Source organism: Salmo salar, chromosome ssa09 (assembly GCF_905237065.1).
Source record: "Salmo salar chromosome ssa09, Ssal_v3.1, whole genome shotgun sequence".
Lineage (NCBI taxonomy): Eukaryota > Metazoa > Chordata > Actinopteri > Salmoniformes > Salmonidae > Salmo > Salmo salar.
In genome coordinates, this window is record NC_059450.1 from 15,451,214 (window position 1) to 15,473,711 (window position 22,498).

General features: G+C 47.2%; 1 protein-coding gene across 7 annotated transcripts in view; it reads right to left on the reverse strand.

The window, feature by feature from the left end:
- Positions 1 to 22,498, reverse strand: part of LOC106610784 (palmitoyltransferase ZDHHC14) — a 102,045-nt gene that overhangs the window by 5,631 nt on the left and 73,916 nt on the right. For all 7 annotated transcript variants that reach the window (XM_014210352.2, XM_014210346.2, XM_014210347.2 and 4 more), the window contains 5 exons: positions 18,042 to 18,179; positions 16,788 to 16,836; positions 15,336 to 15,438; positions 10,863 to 10,972; positions 5,999 to 6,101 (listed from right to left, as the gene is read on the reverse strand). In XM_014210352.2, coding sequence (XP_014065827.1) covers positions 5,999 to 6,101; positions 10,863 to 10,972; positions 15,336 to 15,438; positions 16,788 to 16,836; positions 18,042 to 18,179 — 503 coding nt within the window. The remainder of the gene's footprint in view (positions 1 to 5,998; positions 6,102 to 10,862; positions 10,973 to 15,335; positions 15,439 to 16,787; positions 16,837 to 18,041; positions 18,180 to 22,498) is intronic.

Consider the following 22,498-nt stretch of genomic DNA (forward strand, 5'->3'; position numbering starts at 1 on the left):
CATTCGGACAAATTTGAGGCTTTTTGAGCCTGACAACGAGCCATCCTCAACAAGGTTGGAAAGTGACAGTGAAGATGAGGCCTCAGAATCTGATGTTCAAGAGGTGGACATTGAGGAGGTCCAGGGAGAAGACATGGAAGCCTGAGAGGAAGACAACCAAAGCTTTAGTTTCTAGACTATCATTTTACGGAGATGCGATGGATCATTGGGGATCATTCAATACTCCCTTTCTTTTGTTGTTCAGTGAAATCATCCCATGTGAAGAGTCAACTCATTTAATTAAAGTTCAATTCGTAACTAAATAGCTCCCCCCCCATTGGAAGGATTTAATCATTTGCAATTATGTCTACTTGGTAAAAGGTTTGTTTGTCTCCATATGATATGGTAAATATATCCAATGCAAAAAACATCTATGGTATTAATATTAATTTGCATATATTCCTGTTAATTCCCACGTTAAGTTTCCACCTCTGAATATTCCCCAAAATGTGCAACCCTAGTCAGACCCCACCAGAACAGACAGAAAGACGTTGGGAGAGAAGAGAGATGCTGGTATCTACATAAATTGGACCTATTAAGAAAGCAGCACACTGTATTTACATCAACCTATAATAATGAAACAAGTGAAGCAAAGTCAATCTGGAGAGATCCTCTAACACGGGCAAACCTGCATCGTGATTAGTTTAGCTTTAGCCTGATCCCAATGTCAGCGAGTCGAAAGCTTCTCTTTGACAAATGCACATCCAAAAGCCCCACAATCCAAACACTGCTCCTAATCCAATCATTTTTACATTTACATTTTAGTTAGTTAGCAGATGCAAGTGCACAGACAGATTTTTCACCTAGTCAGCTCGGGGATTCAAACTAGCAACCTTTCGGTGTAGCCCAACACTCCTCCCCGCTAGGCTACCAGCCACCACGGGGCCTGCTTTGTCAAAGCTGCACTCCAAAAGTGACTTTCTAAAAGCATTTCATGTGTCAGCTCCATGCTGCCCTTTGGAAGAAGAAGCATGGTATTATTTACTAATGAGCTTGGACCATCTCCTTGGCTGAAATTACTTTAGAGGTTGAGTTGCTGGACAAGGTTGGGTCTGGGACTGCTGCCCACTGTTCTGCCCAGGTGTGGGTGAAGGAACCGGGCAGATGAGTCAGCTGTCATTACCCATAATGGCATGCTTCACTGTGCTATGAGCCTGTGAGGTAGTGAAGTTCAGCTCTGATAAGTGTAGCCCTGGTCGGAAACCTTTCATCAGCTCAGCAGGCTACAGGAAGAGCAGCTCTCACCTCGCCGGGGAGAGAGGAAACCAACCAACCCTGACGTAGCCTGAACGAAACCCTGCACGTCTAATCTGTATCTTCATCACGGCTGACTGTGGCATGTGCTGATTGAATTTTCAGCGTTTATCTGAAGTGATTCAGGCAATAAAATGATGACGGCTGTGTAAACATTGATTCATTTTAGGGCGGTTCAAGCTAGATGAGTTTGACACATAGGTGAGCAGTATTGGACATCCGTCTAATGAATTAGCAATCACACGTCAAGTAGACACCGCTGAGATACTGAAGAGAAAGGGAGAGTCTAAAATGAGTTGTGTGTGTCGTCATCCATTACTCAAAAAGAAGCTGGCAAGTTGAAACAGTCCAAAGTCAGAATCTATATCTGTAAACCCTCTGCTGTGTAAAAATAGCTGCCAGCTACCACAGAAAAGGCGGGGGGGGGAAATGAGATAAAGATGTGCTGGTAAGTATTACAGAACATGGACAGAGCGAGAGGAAGAACAAAGCGGATGGTATTTTAACTAGAGGTCATGGCCACTTCTAGATGTCACCTCGCTCGCACATACTGTTCTCCCACTGTTTCTCTCTGTCACTTCCTGACTGGGGCCTGTGACGGATGGTGTGATATGACATGATGTCACCGTTGCCATGGTGTCGAGGCTTCTGTTGTTCAGCCTACCATGTCTTTAGAAAATATACATAAAAATGTACGTAAATGGACTGGATTCTCTGCACTTGAATATTATTCCCCAATTTGCCTACGTACATTGACAGACTGCCTTTCACTATTTACATGACGACCAGGTACGAGTCAACGGCGCTGTTCGCAATGTAAATTCTCTCTCTTGTCTTGTCAAACACACACACCACATTCTCTAAGTTGGTGACTAAAGATAGATGGATGTTAGTGGCGGCATTTCAATGGTTCCCCCGTGGGAAGTCATTACTGCAGTATATTACTGATAATAACAACTGTTTAACAGATGGGCTCTATTTCTACACATGATAAAGTTATGGAATGTCAAACCTGTCTCCCAGCCAGAACAACCAGCTCAAGTATTCCAGATGGCCATGACACATCTTTAGAACAATTCAATAAGACCCGAGTTAGCGGGACAGGAACACAGCTAACAAGGGCTTATTTTAAGTGGTCTGTATTATTCTAAGAGCCCATTGGATTCAAGTTCAGAGGACTGTAGCGAGTAGTGACTGTTCATTAGAATGTACGAGGAGGGAAACGATGGCTTGTTCACTTAAGGGGCCACCAGACTCCCAGACAGACTCTTTCTTCCATTCTCTGCCAGATTGTGGGGTGCGGTCAATAATGTATATAAAACCCTGGATTGCTGTTGCTATGTATTGGCCAATGAGAGACTTTGAAGCCACCGGTCGGCCATATTTGCACTCCCCAAAGAAGCAGTTTGCTATAGGAATTAATGGAATTCTACAAGTATTACAATTAAAATGTTTCAAGGACAAAATAACATGTGAGTATTTTTGTTGTTGTAGTGTGGACAGTAACATTAGAACGTTCAAAAAAATGATACTTTAAGGATTTTTAAACATGTTTAACTCACATAACTACATGCATTAAGGTGTCTGTAATATAATAAATGTCGCAAAAACAATTGCATATCTATAGTTTCCAGAACATTTCTTACATTAGTGGGGGACTGCCAAGATGGAGGCGCGGTGGCTTCAAAACAGTGCCCTCTGTCAGTCATCTAGTGATATTTGTAGCTTCACTCCCTTTGATCTGATACTCCGACACCAATTACACTGTCAGCTGACAGGGCCTTGTTTAAGTCAGACTCTCTCCATGATTTTACTGTAAGAGCCTTCTCTCTAAAAGAGCATGTATTCTCCTTCCCTCTCCCTATCTCTGTTTCTGTCTCTCTCTCCTATCATCCATTTCTTGCTTTCTATCCATCAGTCTCTTTCTGCCATGCCAAAGCCTCCGAGAACATGAGTTAGATTGTCAGCATGTCCAGTCAGTCTGCCTGATAGCTTGTAGGAATCAGAGGGGGAAAGAGAATGCACTGCACATGAGCACAACATACACACACGCACAGAAATTCCTCCCTGGGGTTCCCAAATCTCCGACATGTCATTTTATTTGCGAGAGGGGGACAGGGACTGTGACAGTGGGAAAAGCCAAGGAGTCATACACACCACAGTCCACAATGACATTGCTTGTCACAGTGCACACACAAGCCCCTCCTCCCCCTGCTGACCTATTTCCCAGCCATAATGCCAGATCACAGAGCATCATGGGTAGAATCTGTGAGTATAATAACATAAACAACCCCCTATTTGGAATCCCAACAGTTGATTTGCTCCAATCTGTGAACCAGAGATGGAAATGAGATTGGCTAAATAGATTTGGATTGAGAGGGATAAAGATGAGAGATAAACAGCCTTGTTTGTGGGCTTTCTAGCGTGGGATGATGAGGGGAGGAGCAATGTTTGTCTATCCTAACTGAGATCTTGCACAGCTTCTTCTCCGGAACACCTCTAGAGAGAGAGAGAGAGAAAGACGCTCTGACCCTACCCTGCCCTTGCATAAACCAAGTACCAATGTTGATGATTGCAATAAAACACCATGATGCCGCTGGTCATCATAATTCCCCAGAGATTGACTGGGATAGTTTATCCATCTAGTTTGCAAGGCTCACGGTTGAGCCGTTGTTTACAGATGAAATAAGTTGCAGGATATAAGACAACAGCTGAAACACCAGGCTACTATGAGTGGAGAGCGGGAGAGGCTGGCACTGCCACGCAATCAGGGCCGTGCACAGCAGCAGCTGCAATACCGTGTCCTGGGTTTCCCAGGGAGAGTCAGCCAAAGATGGGTCACTGTTCGGCCATCCTCTGTGGAGATGGGAGAACCTTCCAGAAGGACAACCATCTCTGCAGTACTTCACCAATCAAGCCTTTATGGTAGAGTGGTCAGACGGAAGCCACTCCTCAGTAAAAGGCACGACAGCCCGCCTGGAGTTTGCCAAAAGACAACTAAAGGACTCTCAGACCATGAGAAACAACATTCTCTGATCTGATGAAAAGATTGAACTCTTTGGCCTGAATGCCATGCGCCACATCTGGAAGAAACCTGGCACCATCCTTATGGTGAAGCATTGTGGTGGGAGCATCATTCAGTGGGGATGTTTTTCAGTGGCAGGGACTGGAAGAATAATCAGGATTGAGAGAAAGATGAACGGAGCAAAGTACAGAAATCCTTGCTGAAAATCTGCTCCAGAGCACTAAGGACCTCAGACTGGGGCGAAGGTTCACCTTCCAACAGGACAATGACCCAAAGCACACAGCCAAGACAATGCAGGAGTGGCTTCGGGACAAGTCCCTGAATGTCCTTGAGTGGCCCAGTCAGAGCCCGGACTTCAACCCGATTGAACATCTCTGGAGACCTGAATATAGCTGTGCAGCGACGCTCCCCATCCAACCTGACAGGATCTGCAGAGAAGAATGGGAGAAACTCCCCAAATACAGGTGTGCCAAGCTTGTAGCGTCATACCCAAGAAGACTCGAGGCTGTCATCGCTGCCAAAGGTGTTTCAACAAAGTACTGAGTAAAGAGTCTGAATACTTATGTAAATGTGATATTTCCGGAAATGTGATATTTCTAAAAAACAGTTATTGCTTTGTCATCATGATGTATTGTGTGTAGGTTGAATGAGGAAAACAATTATTTAATCAATTTTAGAATAAGGCTGTAACGTAACAAAATATGGAAAAAGTCAAGGGGTCTAAATACTTTCCGAATGCACTATATACTCAGAACAAAAATATAAATGCAACAATTTCAATGATTTTACTGAGTTACAGTTCATGTAAGGAAATCAGACAATTGAAATAAATTTATTAGGCCCTGATCTATGGATTTCACATGACTGGGAAGGGGTGCAGCAATTGGTGGGTCTGGGTGGGCATTGGCCCACCCACTTGGGAGCCAGGCCCACTCACTGGGGAGCCAAGCTCAGCCAATCAGAATGGGTTTTCCCCACCATAGGGCTTTATTACAGACAGAAACACTCCTCAGTTTCATCAGCTGTCTGGGTGGCTGGTCTCAGACGATCCCCGCAGGTGAAGAAGCCGGATGTGGAGGTCCTGGGCTGGCATGGTTACACGTGGTCTGCGGTTGTGAGGCCGGTTGGACGTACTGCCAAATTCTAAAAAAATACGTGGTTTTTGGTAGAGAAATGAACATTCAGTTCTCTGGCAACAGCTCTGGTGGACATTCTTGCAGTCAACACCCCAATTGCATGCTCCCTCAAAACTTGAGGCATCTGTGGCATTGTGTTGTGGGACAAAACGGCACATTTTAGAGTGGCCTTTTATTGTCCCCAGCACAAGGTGCACCTGTGTAATGATCATCCTGTTTAATCAGCTTCTTGATATGCCACACCTGTCAGGCGGATGGATTATCTTGGCAAAGGAGAAATGCTCACTAAAGGGATGTACACAAATTTGTACACAAACTTTGAGAGAAATAAGCTTTTCTCGCATCTGGAAAATGTCTGGGATATTTTATTTCAGCTCATGAAACCAACATTTTACATGTTGCATTTTATATTTCTGTTCAGTATATGTGGTAATGAAGGCAATACATAAGCCATATTAAGATGACCAGGGTCTGAGTTTGACGGTTTGCACTGACATGATGGCCGTAAGTAGGTTTGGAAATGATTGAGTGGAGAATGGCTTACCATGTGGCTCTGTGATTGGGTGGATCCGTACATGGTGATGCCATTGGTTGGCGGGAGGGGCTGCGGCGTGTCTGATTGGACAAAGCCTCTTCTGTCGATGAGACTGAAGAGAGAGAGAAATATCTGAGGAAACCATTCAATGATATTATAATATTGTAGATCCCTTCCTTAACGCCTTATATAATATCTGTGTTTCGGAGAACGCGGATGCAATCAAGGAATCCAGACATTAAAACAGGATATTAAAATGTTTTATTGAACTAAGTAGGATATCAACTAAATGTATTGAACTTATTAGAAAATGTATTCATTTGCCAAAGTTAAATCAGAAGACATGAACAAAATGCATCAGTGTATCGGATTTTCCTGCAACTATTTCTGAAACGGCACAGGAATGCCTATCTGTGTGTGTGTGCGCTTGTCTACACTTTGTGTAGCCGTTAGCGATGACGCTAATACCTTCTTCTGGTAGAGATGGAAAGGTTTTCCCAAAAATCTTCTCAATGAAATGTTAACTACAAAGTAGCCTACCTGACAGAATGATATCATAATTGATTGCATCAATCCAGTGGCTATTTGTTTTAAAAGGGTAACTACATGCAAAAATCTAAATTTCTTCAATTTTTCCCAGACCTCAAAAATGGTATTGTGATGTGGTTTAAGCATTGTTGTGGACTTCGAATTTAGATGTTTTCCTATTTAAAAAGTGTGATTTTGAGAGTGAAAGCGTGAAAAAGCTGGGATAAACAGGAAACTGGATCAACTGAATGGAGAAAACAGAATTTGTGAAAAAACTAAAACGGAATCAGGCAAAAAATTCTAACTGATTTTATAGGGTCCTACCTCCTCGACAAATGAATCAGGCTTAGGTCCAAGTCTATTTCAATACTGTACTTTGAAGCAAGGCTGAAACTGTATATTTATTTTGCAGTGATCCTGCCGAAACTACATTTATTTGTATTTTTTTTTAACTAGGTTAGTCAGTTAAGAACAAATTCTTATTTACAATGACAGCCTACCAAAAAGCAGAAGGGGATGGGGGCTGGGATTAAAAATAAATTAAATAAAAATATAGGACAGACGAGACAACACTACACAAAGAGAGACCTAAGACAACAACATAGCATGGCAGCAAAACACCATATGACAACAACATGGTAGCAGCACAACATGGTAGCTGAACAAAACAGGGTACAAACATTAATGTGCACAGACAACAGCACAAATGGCAAGAAGGTAGAGACAACTATACATCACGCAAAGCAGCCACAACTGTCAGTAAGAGTGTCCATGATTCTTAGAAACACAGATTTTGTGAATGAAATGCTTTGATTTCCTTGAATACTCTCATTTCAAATCCTTGGCAGATATCCTTACACAATGTAACTCGACGTTAAGAGGATGCAGAATACACATGAAATGACTTTCGGAGAGTCAAATATTGTGAAAGAATAGGAGGGCCTAATCTACACAGCTGCCACAGACAGACACCAGAGAACCCCAGAAGGGGAGAGTTGTGCTCTGCCTAATGTTTCACTCTGTATGCAGGCGCTCCTCTTGGTAGTCAATCATTGAGGTCATGCAAAGATCAGTGGAGTGAATCATTATTTCTGTTCGATCACTACCGTTGCTGGGCTGAGACATGGCTGGTTAGGCAGGAACCTACTGAGGTTAAGCAACAGGATTGTCTTATAGTGTGTGTGTGTGTGTGTGTGTGTGTGTGTATATATATATATATATATATATACATACAGTGGGGGGGAAAAAGTATTTAGTCAGCCACCAATTGTGCAAGTCCTCCCACTTAAAAAGATGAGAGAGGCCTGTAATTTTCATCATAGGTACACGTCAACTATGACAGACAAAATGAGAAGAATTTTTTTTCTCCAGAAAATCACATTGTAGGATTTTTTATGAATTTATTTGCAAATTATGGTGAAAAAAAAGTATGTGTGTGTGTGTGTGTGTGTGTGTGTGTGTGTGTGTGTGTGTGTGTGTGGTTATGTGTAAGCACATAGAGAAGTCATGAGCTAACCGTGTGTGATGACATCCCTTCATCACCATGGAGGGGCCGTGTGATGATATGAAACAGTGGCACAGCTCAGCTCTAACCGAATACAAACAACTCTTCCAGTGGAAACACAGCTCTGAGGGAGGTGTGTGTGTGTGTAAAATCAGTAACAGAGAGCCTGTTGACTAAGAAATCCAGTCTCTTACAGGAATTCAATGGAGGTGAACTGAAGAAGAGAAACACACACACACACACACACACACACACACACACACACACACACACACACACACACACACACACACACACACACACACACACACACACACCACCCCCCTTGTCCACCACCTGCCCATAGAGGATCTCCCCCTGCCAACCAGTAGACTCATTACCAGCGAGTAATGCTGTGGGCAGTGGAGGCTGGGTTGGGACTCTCACACAGAGTGCAGTAAAACACACTGACAAGCCCTGGGCTAAAAGCCTCCTTAACCACTCTGTCCTGTTCATTCCGTTTCCCCCTTGTCTGTACATGTGTTTAACCAAGGAGAGACTTTCTCGTCACACTGTTAATGACCTGCTACTGACGCACTGTACCATGCCTTTATGCGTGTCCAAAATGGCACCCTAATTCCCTATATAAGTCCCTACTTTTGACCGGAACCCTATGCCTAAGCCCTGGTCAAAGTAGCACACTACATAGGAAATAGGGTGCCTTTTGAAATGGAGCCTTCGAGTTAACCACACAGTCAAGCCACAGAGGAGCTGCTGCGGGTTGTGTTGTCTCGTCAGAGAGGGGAAAACTGGACTGTAAAGACAAGGGGAGATAGAGCCTTCACCACAGAGAGAGTGTAGAACCAAAGCCTCCACCACAGAGAGAGTGTGTATAATCAAAGCCTCCACTAGAGAGAGAGTGTAGAACCAGAGCCTTCACCACAGAGAGAGTGTATAACCAGAGCCTTCACCACAGAGAGAGAGTGTAGAACCAAAGCCTCCACCACAGAGAGAGTGTGTATAATCAAAGCCTCCACTAGAGAGAGAGTGTAGAACCAGAGCCTTCACCACAGAGAGAGTGTATAACCAGAGCCTTCACCACAGAGAGAGAGTGTAGAACCGGAGCCTCCACCACAGAGAGAGAGTGTAGAACCAGAGCCTTCACCACAGAGAGACTGTGTAGAACCAGAGCCTTCACCACAGAGAGAGAGTGTAGAACCAGAGCCTTCACCACAGAGGGAGAGTGTAGAACCAGAGCCTCCACCACAGAGAGTGTGTAGAACCAAAGCCTTCACCACAGAGAGACTGTGTAGAACCAGAGCCTTCACCACAGAGAGAGAGTGTAGAACCAGAGCCTTCACCACAGAGAGAGTGTGTAGAACCAGAGCCTTCACCACAGAGAGAGAGTGTAGAACCAGAGCCTTCACCACAGAGAGAGTGTGTAGAACCAGAGCCTTCACCACAGAGAGTGTAGAACCAGAGCCTCCACCACAGAGAGTGTGTGTAGAACCAGAGCCTTCACCACAGAGAGAAAGTGTGTAGAACCAGAGCCTCCACCACAGAGAGAATGTGTAGAACCACAGCCTCCACCACAGAGAGAATGTGTAGAACCAGAGCCTTCACCACAGAGAGTGTGTGTAGAACCAGAGCATTCACCACAGAGAGTGTGTGTAGAACCAGAGCCTCCACCACAGAGAGTGTGTGTAGAACCAGAGCCTTCACCACAGAGAGAGAGTGTAGAACCACAGCCTCCACCACAGAGAGAATGTGTAGAACCAGAGCCTTCACCACAGAGAGTGTGTGTAGAACCAGAGCCTCCACCACAGAGAGTGTGTGTAGAACCAGAGCCTCCACCACAGAGAGTGTGTGTAGAACCACAGCCTCCACCACAGAGAGAGTGTAGAACGTGAGGGGAGGCACGTAGGGTGTTGGGAGTGGGAAGCAGACCACAGTTCTGAATGGTCATGGAATAGGGTTTCAGCTATGAAGTGTTGAATGATGCCAGTTAATAAGCAATCAATCCATGATTGGCAAAGATTCTATAGATACAATGATTACTACATCTGTTATCCATCTGTATAGTTTGATCTCACTGGGAGGTGCTGAAACCCTCGGTACTGTCAGAGGTCTGAATGAGAGACGCTGGAGGCTAGATGATTTCACAGCAGGCAACAGCTCTCTAGTCCTGCGACATCAAGATAAACTCTGTGTGATGGGCCTATTTTAGCTTTCTGTCAATGCAGGAAATTACTTTCTTTTTTTTCTCCACCCGAGTGAGTCTGACCACAAGACAGAGACCACTATGATTATGACATTATGACAGTGCCTTTTTGTGTAAGAGCTGTTTGGGGGAAAAAAATGCCTGGAATTTCAGCCTGCTCAGGATGGAACTTTTGGCCCCCATCATGACATCACAATGATCAGATCATAATAGACCATTGGCTGTTCATCTGGGTAAGGGGGTGGGCTCTAGACCATCCTACAAGCCAATCAGGGCTGTGTATGTAAACATCTTCAGATGCGTTTCCTAACGCCCACACGATCAGACAGGCTAAAGGCTCAGGGAAATCAATTCTTTTAAAAAATTGTATTTGGGAGCTATTTTCATTAAATAACACAGTGATTTATTAGACATACAGTGATGTAAACAATTACAAAGACTGCATAGGGGCTTTAATAGGAAAGTAATCAAAAGCAATCAGATTACATTACCGAGTTTGTGTAATCCAAAAGTTACATTACTGATTACAATTTTGGACAGGTAAATAGTAACTGATTACATTTAGAAAGTAACCTACCAAACCCTGGCCATATGTTACATTTTTAGTAAGTAAAAAGAAGAGAACACAGGCCTGTCCTTACCTGGGTGGTAGGGGTCCACACAGCGCTGCACAGCAGTTGGTGAATATGTTTCCGTAACTGTAAGGGTTATAATTGCCTTTCCCTCTTTTAGACGACCACGAGCCCTTGATCTGAAACAGAAACACAACCGTCACAGAGAGCGGTGATAGAGCGCTTAAAACTTTAAACAAGGGGTGAGTGATGAGGCAAACTGCTTTGAAATAAACGAGGTCAAAGCTAAGAGATCTGGCTGTCTTCCCCTCACCCATCGATCCTCTAGAGAAAAACTCAACTTGCTGCCTGGGTCTAGCAGTGTCTATGTGTAATCTGGTAGCAGACAGGAGAAGGCTGGGGGTCTAGTAATGTCTATGTGTAACCTGGTAGCAGACAGGAGAAGGCTGGGGGTCTAGCAGTGTCTATGTGTAATCTGGTAGCAGACAGGAGAAGGCTGGGGGTCTAGTAGTGTCTATGTGTAATCTGGTAGCAGACAGGAGAAGGCTGGGGGTCTAGTAGTGTCTATGTGTAACCTGGTAGCAGACAGGAGAAGGCTGGGGGTCTAGTAGTGTCTATGTGTAACCTGGTAGGAGACAGGAGAAGGCTGGGGGTCTAGTAGTGTCTATGTGTAACCTGGTAGCAGACAGGAGAAGGCTGGGGGTCTAGTAGTGTCTATGTGTAACCTGGTAGCAGACAGGAGAAGGCTGGGGGTCTAGTAGTGTCTATGTGTAACCTGGTAGCAGACAGGAGAAGGCTGGGGGTCTAGTAGTGTCTATGTGTAACCTGGTAGCAGACAGGAGAAGGCTGGGGGTCTAGTAGTGTCTATGTGTAACCTGGTAGCAGACAGGAGAAGGCTGGGGGTCTAGTAGTGTCTATGTGTAACCTGGTAGCAGACAGGAGAAGGCTGGGGGTCTAGTAGTGTCTATGTGTAACCTGGTAGCAGACAGGAGAAGGCTGGGGGTCTAGTAGTGTCTATGTGTAACCTGGTAGCAGACAGGAGAAGGCTGGGGGTCTAGTAGTGTCTATGTGTAACCTGGAAGCAGACAGGAGAAGGCTGGGGGTCTAGCAGTGTCTATGTGTAACCTGGTAGCAGACAGGAGAAGGCTGGGGGTCTAGTAGTGTCTATGTGTAACCTGGTAGCAGACAGGAGAAGGCTGGGGGTCTAGTAGTGTCTATGTGTAATCTGGTAGCAGACAGGAGAAGGCTGGGGGTCTAGTAGTGTCTATGTGTAATCTGGTAGCAGACAGGAGAAGGCTGGGGGTCTAGTAGTGTCTATGTGTAACCTGGTAGCAGACAGGAGAAGGCTGGGGGTCTAGTAGTGTCTATGTGTAACCTGGTAGCAGACAGGAGAAGGCTGGGGGTCTAGTAGTGTCTATGTGTAACCTGGTAGCAGACAGGAGAAGGCTGGGGGTCTAGTAGTGTCTATGTGTAACCTGGTAGCAGACAGGAGAAGGCTGGGGGGTCTAGTAGTGTCTATGTGTAACCTGGTAGCAGACAGGAGAAGGCTGGGGGTCTAGTAGTGTCTATGTGTAACCTGGTAGGAGACAGGAGAAGGCTGGGGGTCTAGTAGTGTCTATGTGTAACCTGGTAGCAGACAGGAGAAGGCTGGGGGTCTAGTAGTGTCTATGTGTAACCTGGTAGCAGACAGGAGAAGGCTGGGGGTCTAGTAGTGTCTATGTGTAACCTGGTAGGAGACAGGAGAAGGCTGGGGGTCTAGTAGTGTCTATGTGTAACCTGGTAGCAGACAGGAGAAGGCTGGGGGTCTAGTAGTGTCTATGTGTAACCTGGTAGCAGACAGGAGAAGGCTGGGGGTCTAGTAGTGTCTATGTGTAACCTGGTAGCAGACAGGAGAAGGCTGGGGGTCTAGTAGTGTCTATGTGTAACCTGGTAGCAGACAGGAGAAGGCTGGGGGTCTAGTAGTGTCTATGTGTAACCTGGTAGCAGACAGGAGAAGGCTGGGGGTCTAGTAGTGTCTATGTGTAACCTGGTAGCAGACAGGAGAAGGCTGGGGGTCTAGTAGTGTCTATGTGTAACCTGGTAGCAGACAGGAGAAGGCTGGGGGTCTAGTAGTGTCTATGTGTAACCTGGTAGCAGACAGGAGAAGGCTGGGGGTCTAGTAGTGTCTATGTGTAACCTGGTAGCAGACAGGAGAAGGCTGGGGGTCTAGTAGTGTCTATGTGTAACCTGGTAGCAGACAGGAGAAGGCTGGGGGTCTAGTAGTGTCTATGTGTAACCTGGTAGCAGACAGGAGAAGGCTGGGGGTCTAGTAGTGTCTATGTGTAACCTGGTGGCAGACAGGAGAAGGCTGGGGGTCTAGTAGTGTCTATGTGTAACCTGGTAGCAGACAGGAGAAGGCTGGGGGTCTAGTAGTGTCTATGTGTAACCTGGTAGCAGACAGGAGAAGGCTGGGGGTCTAGTAGTGTCTATGTGTAACCTGGTAGCAGACAGGAGAAGGCTGGGGGTCTAGTAGTGTCTATGTGTAACCTGGTAGCAGACAGGAGAAGGCTGGGGGTCTAGTAGTGTCTATGTGTAACCTGGTAGCAGACAGGAGAAGGCTGGGGGTCTAGTAGTGTCTATGTGTAATCTGGTAGCAGACAGGAGAAGGCTGGGGGTCTAGTAGTGTCTATGTGTAACCTGGTAGCAGACAGGAGAAGGCTGGGGGTCTAGTAGTGTCTATGTGTAACCTGGTAGCAGACAGGAGAAGGCTGGGGGTCTAGTAGTGTCTATGTGTAACCTGGTAGCAGACAGGAGAAGGCTGGGGGGTCTAGTAGTGTCTATGTGTAACCTGGTAGCAGACAGGAGAAGGCTGGGGGTCTAGTAGTGTCTATGTGTAACCTGGTAGCAGACAGGAGAAGGCTGGGGGTCTAGTAGTGTCTATGTGTAACCTGGTAGCAGACAGGAGAAGGCTGGGGGTCTAGTAGTGTCTATGTGTAACCTGGTAGCAGACAGGAGAAGGCTGGGGGTCTAGTAGTGTCTATGTGTAACCTGGTAGCAGACAGGAGAAGGCTGGGGGTCTAGTAGTGTCTATGTGTAACCTGGAAGCAGACAGGAGAAGGCTGGGGGTCTAGTAGTGTCTATGTGTAACCTGGTAGGAGACAGGAGAAGGCTGGGGGTCTAGTAGTGTCTATGTGTAACCTGGTAGCAGACAGGAGAAGGCTGGGGGTCTAGTAGTGTCTATGTGTAACCTGGTAGCAGACAGGAGAAGGCTGGGGGTCTAGTAGTGTCTATGTGTAACCTGGTAGCAGACAGGAGAAGGCTGGGGGTCTAGTAGTGTCTATGTGTAACCTGGTAGGAGACAGGAGAAGGCTGGGGGTCTAGTAGTGTCTATGTGTAACCTGGTAGCAGACAGGAGAAGGCTGGGGGTCTAGTAGTGTCTATGTGTAACCTGGTAGCAGACAGGAGAAGGCTGGGGGTCTAGTAGTGTCTATGTGTAACCTGGTAGCAGACAGGAGAAGGCTGGGGGTCTAGTAGTGTCTATGTGTAACCTGGTAGCAGACAGGAGAAGGCTGGGGGTCTAGTAGTGTCTATGTGTAACCTGGAGGCAGACAGGAGAAGGCTGGGGGTCTAGTAGTGTCTATGTGTAACCTGGTAGCAGACAGGAGAAGGCTGGGGGTCTAGTAGTGTCTATGTGTAACCTGGTAGGAGACAGGAGAAGGCTGGGGGTCTAGTAGTGTCTATGTGTAACCTGGTAGCAGACAGGAGAAGGCTGGGGGTCTAGTAGTGTCTATGTGTAACCTGGTAGCAGACAGGAGAAGGCTGGGGGTCTAGTAGTGTCTATGTGTAACCTGGTAGCAGACAGGAGAAGGCTGGGGGTCTAGTAGTGTCTATGTGTAACCTGGTAGCAGACAGGAGAAGGCTGGGGGTCTAGTAGTGTCTATGTGTAACCTGGTAGGAGACAGGAGAAGGCTGGGGGTCTAGTAGTGTCTATGTGTAACCTGGTAGGAGACAGGAGAAGGCTGGGGGTCTAGTAGTGTCCATGTGTAACCTGGTAGGAGACAGGAGAAGGCTGGGGGTCTAGTAGTGTCTATGTGTAACCTGGTAGCAGACAGGAGAAGGCTGGGGGTCTAGTAGTGTCTATGTGTAACCTGGTAGCAGACAGGAGAAGGCTGGGGGTCTAGTAGTGTCTATGTGTAACCTGGAGGCAGACAGGAGAAGGCTGGGGGTCTAGTAGTGTCTATGTGTAACCTGGTAGCAGACAGGAGAAGGCTGGGGGTCTAGTAGTGTCTATGTGTAATCTGGTAGCAGACAGGAGAAGGCTGGGGGTCTAGTAGTGTCTATGTGTAACCTGGTAGCAGACAGGAGAAGGCTGGGGGTCTAGTAGTGTCTATGTGTAACCTGGAAGCAGACAGGAGAAGGCTGGGGGAATGGAGGAACCTTGTAGGTACTTGTTGTTTTACAGACAAGAACTTTAGCAAATTTAAGAGAAATCCACTTAAACACCTACTTAATTTGTGACGTAGTGTGTGTGTGTGTGTGTGTGTGTTGTGTACATGTACTCACATCTTCGTTTGTGGTCTGGTTGGAGCTGATCAGGTACGTGTGGAATCCAGACAGCCCCACTATGGACCAGACAGAGAAGAAACACACCACCACCTCCAGAACAGTGACCAAAGGGTTAAGGAATCAACACACACACAGTCAATATGCTACAGCTGAGAGTCAAAAACGCATCCGCTCTCTCTCCCTCACAGACACACGTCAAACAAACGCAGAGTAGAAGAAAGGACACAAGCCTACATATAGTACCAACAGCTATGGATAGACCTGCTGCCAACGCCGTCCTGGCCCTATGTCCATTTGACTGGAAACAGCAGTGGTAGCACAGCGAAACAGTAGCATCAAATAGTACGATCAGAACAAGGAGCGGTGGTCGATCAGGACGAGAGGAGTTATGTAACGGTGGTTCCCCTGCCGATGTCATTCTGCATGCACATGCAGCCAGAGGCTTACTGACATCGGGCAAGGCGGAGTTAATCAAATGACTGTCTACTCCAGGATTACTTTCTCATGCCGCCACCTCTCCCTCTCCGTCTCAAGGACAAGCAGCGAGGTCACCATTCACACACGGGAGATTGGCGAGATGTTATCGGGCCTCATCTTGAAAGCTCTGTGCTGCCGTAGGAGACGAGGCCGCCGTGTTATCAGCTGAGCCCGCCACGCGGATCCTCTCCAGCAGGCACGGCGTGCGCCGTATCTCGCCGAGAGAGCGTAGCAGCACGCCCGCACAGACAAATGACGCCCTGCAGACAAGAGGGACAGACACTCGCAAACCAAGCAGCCCGGCCGGCAGCTTATTGGCGACGCAGAAATGGAGAATACAGTCTACAAGCGTCTGATAGATAAGCGGCATGGAGGGGTGATTATGACCTTGCGTTAATAGAGGTTACAGAAGAGTTCTAGAACAGCTCAATAACGAGGCTTTCCATAAGACGATTCGGAACTAAAAAGCGTTCTAAAAATACATCTATGTGACGTGACCAAATTGTTCCCAGTACTGTTGTGCAGAGACTATGGGTTAGCTAGCTTCTGCAGCCTTTCGGACAGTAATGACAACAGGGTCAGCCACAGGGTCAGCTAGAGTCACCCTCCTCGTCCTCTCCACCCCAGGCAGCTGTCAACCTCTGGGGAGGACACGACACGACAAATCCGGCTGTTTGGAACGCAGCAACGCTGAGGGAGGATGGAGGGAGACAAATACTGTAGATGAAGAGGGAGGGAGGGAGGGAGACAGAGGCTATGTAAGCCTATCAGAGTAGGAGTCATCGGGGACAACTGTCATGCCGAGCTGAGGAACAGAACAGGTCACAGCATGGCAGAGACAGGGAGTGGAAGTTGCCACTCGCACTTAGCAACTGTAAAACGCAATTGCCAGGGAATGGCACAGGCCTGAGGTCAAGGGTAACATGATACACACACAATTTGCATATATATCACTATTGCAAGAAAGGATATCTGGCAGGACTGTCTTTGAGTGTGTTGAGGAACCCATATCGATGGGAACCTGCAGAGAGAGACAAGAGGAGAGAGTTTAATGACAGTTCATCTTTCAAAAAATAAAACTCAAAAGAAACTTTAAATCGTCTTTAATCCGATTCCTCGCATTCAAATCGCTGGCAAATTAGCTGGTGAATCACGGCTGGCAATTAGGTCAGCCACAGAGCTCGGCTTTGAACGGAGCGAATCAGATGTACTGTAGGCTTGTAGGGGATATTGCCTAATACCCTCAAAGCTAACTCCATACAACAGACCAGTATGAAGGTCAAACCACTAAACACCTACACTATCTGAATCTCGCACAATCCTAGGGAGTGAGAGCCTCTCTCAAAAAGAGACAACACCGTTAGTCTACAGTGAAACGCTTCGACAGTTAGGCTAGGTCTATGAATGTGCCGAGAGCAGCGGAGAGGAGGGCAGCTGCCTGTATTGGCACCTAACAGAGTGATAAACCTTCAGAGTGTGCTGTGTGTCTAGGTTTCTGTTCGAACAGCGCAGGGTGGATATCATACGCCATAAACACTCGGTAGCGTCTCTCTTCAAACCAAATGGGCGACGTCAGCAAGTATGACGAGGCTGAGCAAGACAGATCACACCCACTTTAATTGCCATTACATTTTAACTGCCATCTGGGGCAAGGGAGGCTAGAGAGGGGAGGAGAGGGAGCACAATCCAATATGGCCGTCTAGCCCAATTCAGTCACCAGAGACATATTGATCCCAGTGTTTCTCATCTCATCCATAACAGTGACAGGTGTTTCTAGCTAGGTACCCTCCACAGCTCCTCTGAGAAGACGACTAAGTATTTGGGCTGTACAGGAGAGAGGCTTGTTAACCTGGTTGTCGAGATGGGGGCTGACACAATCTAACAGAGCAGACGTCTCTGAAAGAAGGAGAGTTTTATTTCTATTTCACCCATGCCCACAAAGTCAATATTTCACAATCTGGAGAAGGATACAAAAGAAACATGAAGCGCAGAGACTATTCTCTGTTGATTAACGCGTCCGTCTTTTCTTCTGTTCGTTTTCCCCAGCCCAGCACACATCCACCCACCAACTCTCCCACCCACACATCATCTCACACTTGGGGGAGATGGTAAGGAGCCAGAATACTGCTGGGCTTCACAACGCCCACTTACAGCCTGCTGGTTGACTCGTCCAACACAACCAGGACCGGATGAAGAGGAGTGTGCTCTTTATTGGTCACTACTTACGCAGGATGACGTGTGTGATGACAAAGGCGAAGATAAAGATGGTGAGGAAGGAGAGGGAGAGGATGAACATGTAGAAGAAACGGTAGTTCCTCTTCCCAACACAGTTCCCCACCCACGGACAGTGGTGGTCGAAACGCTCTGCGGGGAGAGAGAGAAAGACTTGCATTAAAAGACACATTAAGCAAGTGCAACAACAATTGGGAAAGAAATAAACAGCGGGAAAAGTGCGCGCACACACACACACACACAGTTTACTAGAGCTTTGAGTCACTGCCAACCTGCCATTGAGAGGAAGCTGGCTTGCAGGTACAAAGGCATGCCTCTGAAAACAGCAGTCCATTTCAAAGCACCACAGACACACAGTATGTCAAGTTTAAACCATGCCCACACACAGTTTACTGACGGCAAATTAACCAGTTGTTATTTTGAGTTACAAGTGCCTGTCACACACAGACAGCACCGTGCCTTCCTGACTCAATCAAACTCCTACCTAAACCTCCCAGGCAGAATGTGAACTGTGATTATAATGGAAGTGATCCACATTGCATCTACATTTCAGGAAGTAATAATTCCCTTTGAGCCCTGGCATGATTAGCTACTCTTTCAGACTGCTTCTGCTGCCTACTCAAACACGACCTATTACACAGAGGAGAGGGAGGGAGGCTGCTCATATCCAAACTCTGCTGCTGAGTTGGTTGAGTTGGTCTGTGAATGAGTGACACTGTGGGCACATGGATAACAGCATCCTATGAGACCTCCATTACGGACTTGAGTGACTGTGTGAGGACTTGGAGCTGACAAGATGGAGAGGACCATTATAATGGAGTCCAATGTGTCGGTGCTGTTACCAGGCTGGCTGCTTCAGACACCACTCTTCACTGTTACCAGGCTGGCTGCTTCAGACACCCCTCTTCACTGTTACCAGGCTGGCTGCTTCAGACACCCCTCTTCACTGTTACCAGGCTGGCTGCTTCAGACACCACTCTTCACTGTTACCAGGCTGGCTGCTTCAGACACCACTCTTCACTGTTACCAGGCTGGCTGCTTCAGACACCCCTCTTCACTGTTACCAGGCTGGCTGCTTCAGACACCACTCTTCACTGTTACCAGGCTGGCTGCTTCAGACACCACTCTTCACTGTTACCAGGCTGGCTGCTTCAGACACCACTCTTCACTGTTACCAGGCTGGCTGCTTCAGACACCACTCTTCACTGTTACCAGGCTGGCTGCTTCAGACACCACTCAGTAGTGTTACCAGGCTGACTGCTTCAGACACCACTCAGTAGTGTTACCAGGCTGACTGCTTCAGACACCACTCAGTAGTGTTACCAGGCTGGCTGCTTCAGACACCACTCAGTAGTGTTACCAGGCTGGCTGCTTCAGACACCACTCAGTAGTGTTACCAGGCTGACTGCTTCAGACACCACTCAGTAGTGTTACCAGGCTGACTGCTTCAGACACCACTCAGTAGTGTTACCAGGCTGACTGCTTCAGACACCACTCAGTAGTGTTACCAGGCTGACTGCTTCAGACACCACTCAGTAGTGTTACCAGGCTGACTGCTTCAGACACCACTCAGTAGTGTTACCAGGCTGACTGCTTCAGACACCACTCAGTAGTGTTACCAGGCTGACTGCTTCAGACACCACTCAGTAGTGTTACCAGGCTGACTGCTTCAGACACCACTCAGTAGTGTTACCAGGCTGACTGCTTCAGACACCACTCAGTAGTGTTACCAGGCTGACTGCTTCAGACACCACTCAGTAGTGTTACCAGGCTGACTGCTTCAGACACCACTCAGTAGTGTTACCAGGCTGGCTGCTTCAGACACCACTCAGTAGTGTTACCAGGCTGACTGTTCAGACACCACTCAGTAGTGTTACCAGGCTGGCTGCTTCAGACACCACTCAGTAGTGTTACCAGGCTGACTGTTCAGACACCACTCAGTAGTGTTACCAGGCTGACTGTTCAGACACCACTCAGTAGTGTTACCAGGCTGGCTGCTTCAGACACCACTCAGTAGTGTTACCAGGCTGGCTGCTTCAGACACCACTCAGTAGTGTTACCAGGCTGACTGCTTCAGACACCACTCAGTAGTGTTACCAGGCTGACTGTTCAGACACCACTCAGTAGTGTTACCAGGCTGACTGTTCAGACACCACTCAGTAGTGTTACCAGGCTGACTGTTCAGACACCACTCAGTAGTGTTACCAGGCTGACTGTTCAGACACCACTCAGTAGTGTTACCAGGCTGACTGTTCAGACACCACTCAGTAGTGTTACCAGGCTGACTGTTCAGACACCACTCAGTAGTGTTACCAGGCTGACTGTTCAGACACCACTCAGTAGTGTTACCAGGCTGACTGTTCAGAGCTTTAAACTTGTGTAAATACTCTATATTTGGAACACGAATCAAATACACATCTCTGCGATACCTGCCGTTTAAATCTCCATGCTACAAGCTATGTCAAGATGATCGAGAATTTGCATGCTGTATCAGGGAACTGGGAGAGAAGCTTCTGGAAGAGAAAAAAACAGAACGTTAAGAGGACGTATTAGTGGAGGAAGGGAGCTGGGTAGAGTAGGAGAGGAAGACACGAGTTGGCAGGGCCTCTCCTCACAGCCATGTGTTCTTTGTCGAGGAGGTTGAGAAGACCCCTAGGCAAGTCACAGAATCTCAGGCAGGCCAGACAGAAAGAGAAGAAGCCTAGAGAGAGCAGGCTCACTGCTCGCGTGGAAGAGAGACGCAAATCCTCCTGCTTCTTCCTCCACTGCCTTGGGGAGTGGCCTGTTTTTTTCTGCCACAGTCAGAATGACAGACAGAGGGGATAGGAGAGACAGACTGCTCTGCAGGTGGATGGAGAAGGATGGATAGAGGGAGCTAGAGAAGGAATCCGAGAAAGTTGTTGTTCAGTGGGTACATGCAGCTCGGTCCTCCCCACAACAGAACATGCCACGGTGGGTGATTCACACAGTGAGTTATGAAACGGGGGGGGTTCTGTTCTCATGTTCTATCATCCATCTTCCTCGGCTCTGCTAGGCGTTAATGAGCCCATAAATCCCTGGCCATATGGGAACCGTCTCTGGGTACAGGACAGGAGAACACAACAGGAGGGAGGCAGTGGCTCTGTGGAGGCTGAGCAGTGATTACTGAGTCTCAGGCGGGCCTGGAGGGGAGGCTGGGAGACCCATGGTTGATTGGTGGAACACCATAGCAGTAGATAGCTCTATTAAACATTCCTATGGAGGGATGTCCCTGTGACATGACACAGCTTTTAGCTACGTGTACATGCAGACCACACAAACACAAAGGGACATAGAAATATATGTCCAATATGTATCCAAGATGGCGTAACAGTGGGATGTCTGTTTTGATTGTCTTGTCCCGTCCCATGTATATATACTGCTCAAAAAAATAAAGGGAACACTTAAACAACACATCCTAGATCTGAATGAAATAAATAATGTTATTAAATACTTTTTTCTTTACATAGTTGAATGTGCTGACAACAAAATCACACAAAATAATAAATGGAAATCCAATTTATCAACCCATGGAGGTCTGGATTTGGAGTCACACTCAAAATTAAAGTGGAAAACCACACTACAGGCTGATCCAACTTTGATGTAATGTTCTTAAAACAAGTCAAAATGAGGCTCAGTAGTGTATGTTCAGTCCATATACGGACTGAACATACTCTCCTGCAACCCGCCTCAATCAATGTGGTGTGGATCTGCTATTTTAATACATTAGAACGGAACCCCCGTCAGAAGCTAGCCAGCTAACTTGCTACTAGCTAGTAGTCAGTTAGCCACTGCTAGCGGTCATTACCGTTAACTCGGACATCTGCCAGCCTCAGCCCGGTCAATTCCTGCCAGTCTGCACAGCGCGATATCAACCCAGAGCGTATCGGACTGCTTTTTCTCTACCACATCTCCGGATTCCTACCGCAAGCTCTGAACCTTTACTCCGGATCATCGCAGCTAGCTAGCTGCTATCCGAGTGGCTACTCCTGGCTAACGTCTCTGTCCCGAAGCAAGCACCAGTTAGCCTGGAGCTAGCCTCGTGCTAGGCCCATCGCCCGGCTAGCCGAAGAGATCCATCAGAAAATTCTTGGGCTTCAATTACCTCTTTTGCCAAGTGGCCTGGACCCTTTGCTGCCGACACGGAGCCCCGTCGATCCATCACGACTGGTCTGCCGACGTAACCGTCCGAGGGGTGTTTCTGTCCTGAAGTAAGCACCAGTTAGCCTGGAGCTAGGCCCATCTCCCGGCTAGCCGAAGAGAACCATCAGACAATTCCTGGGCTTCATTACCTCTTTTGCCAATTGGACTGGACACTTTGTTGCCGACACAGAGGCAGCCGTCTGCTAACTGTCTGAATCGCCGTGCCTCCAGCTCGCCTAGCTACTCACTGGACCCTATGATCACTCGGCTACACATGCCTCTACCTAATG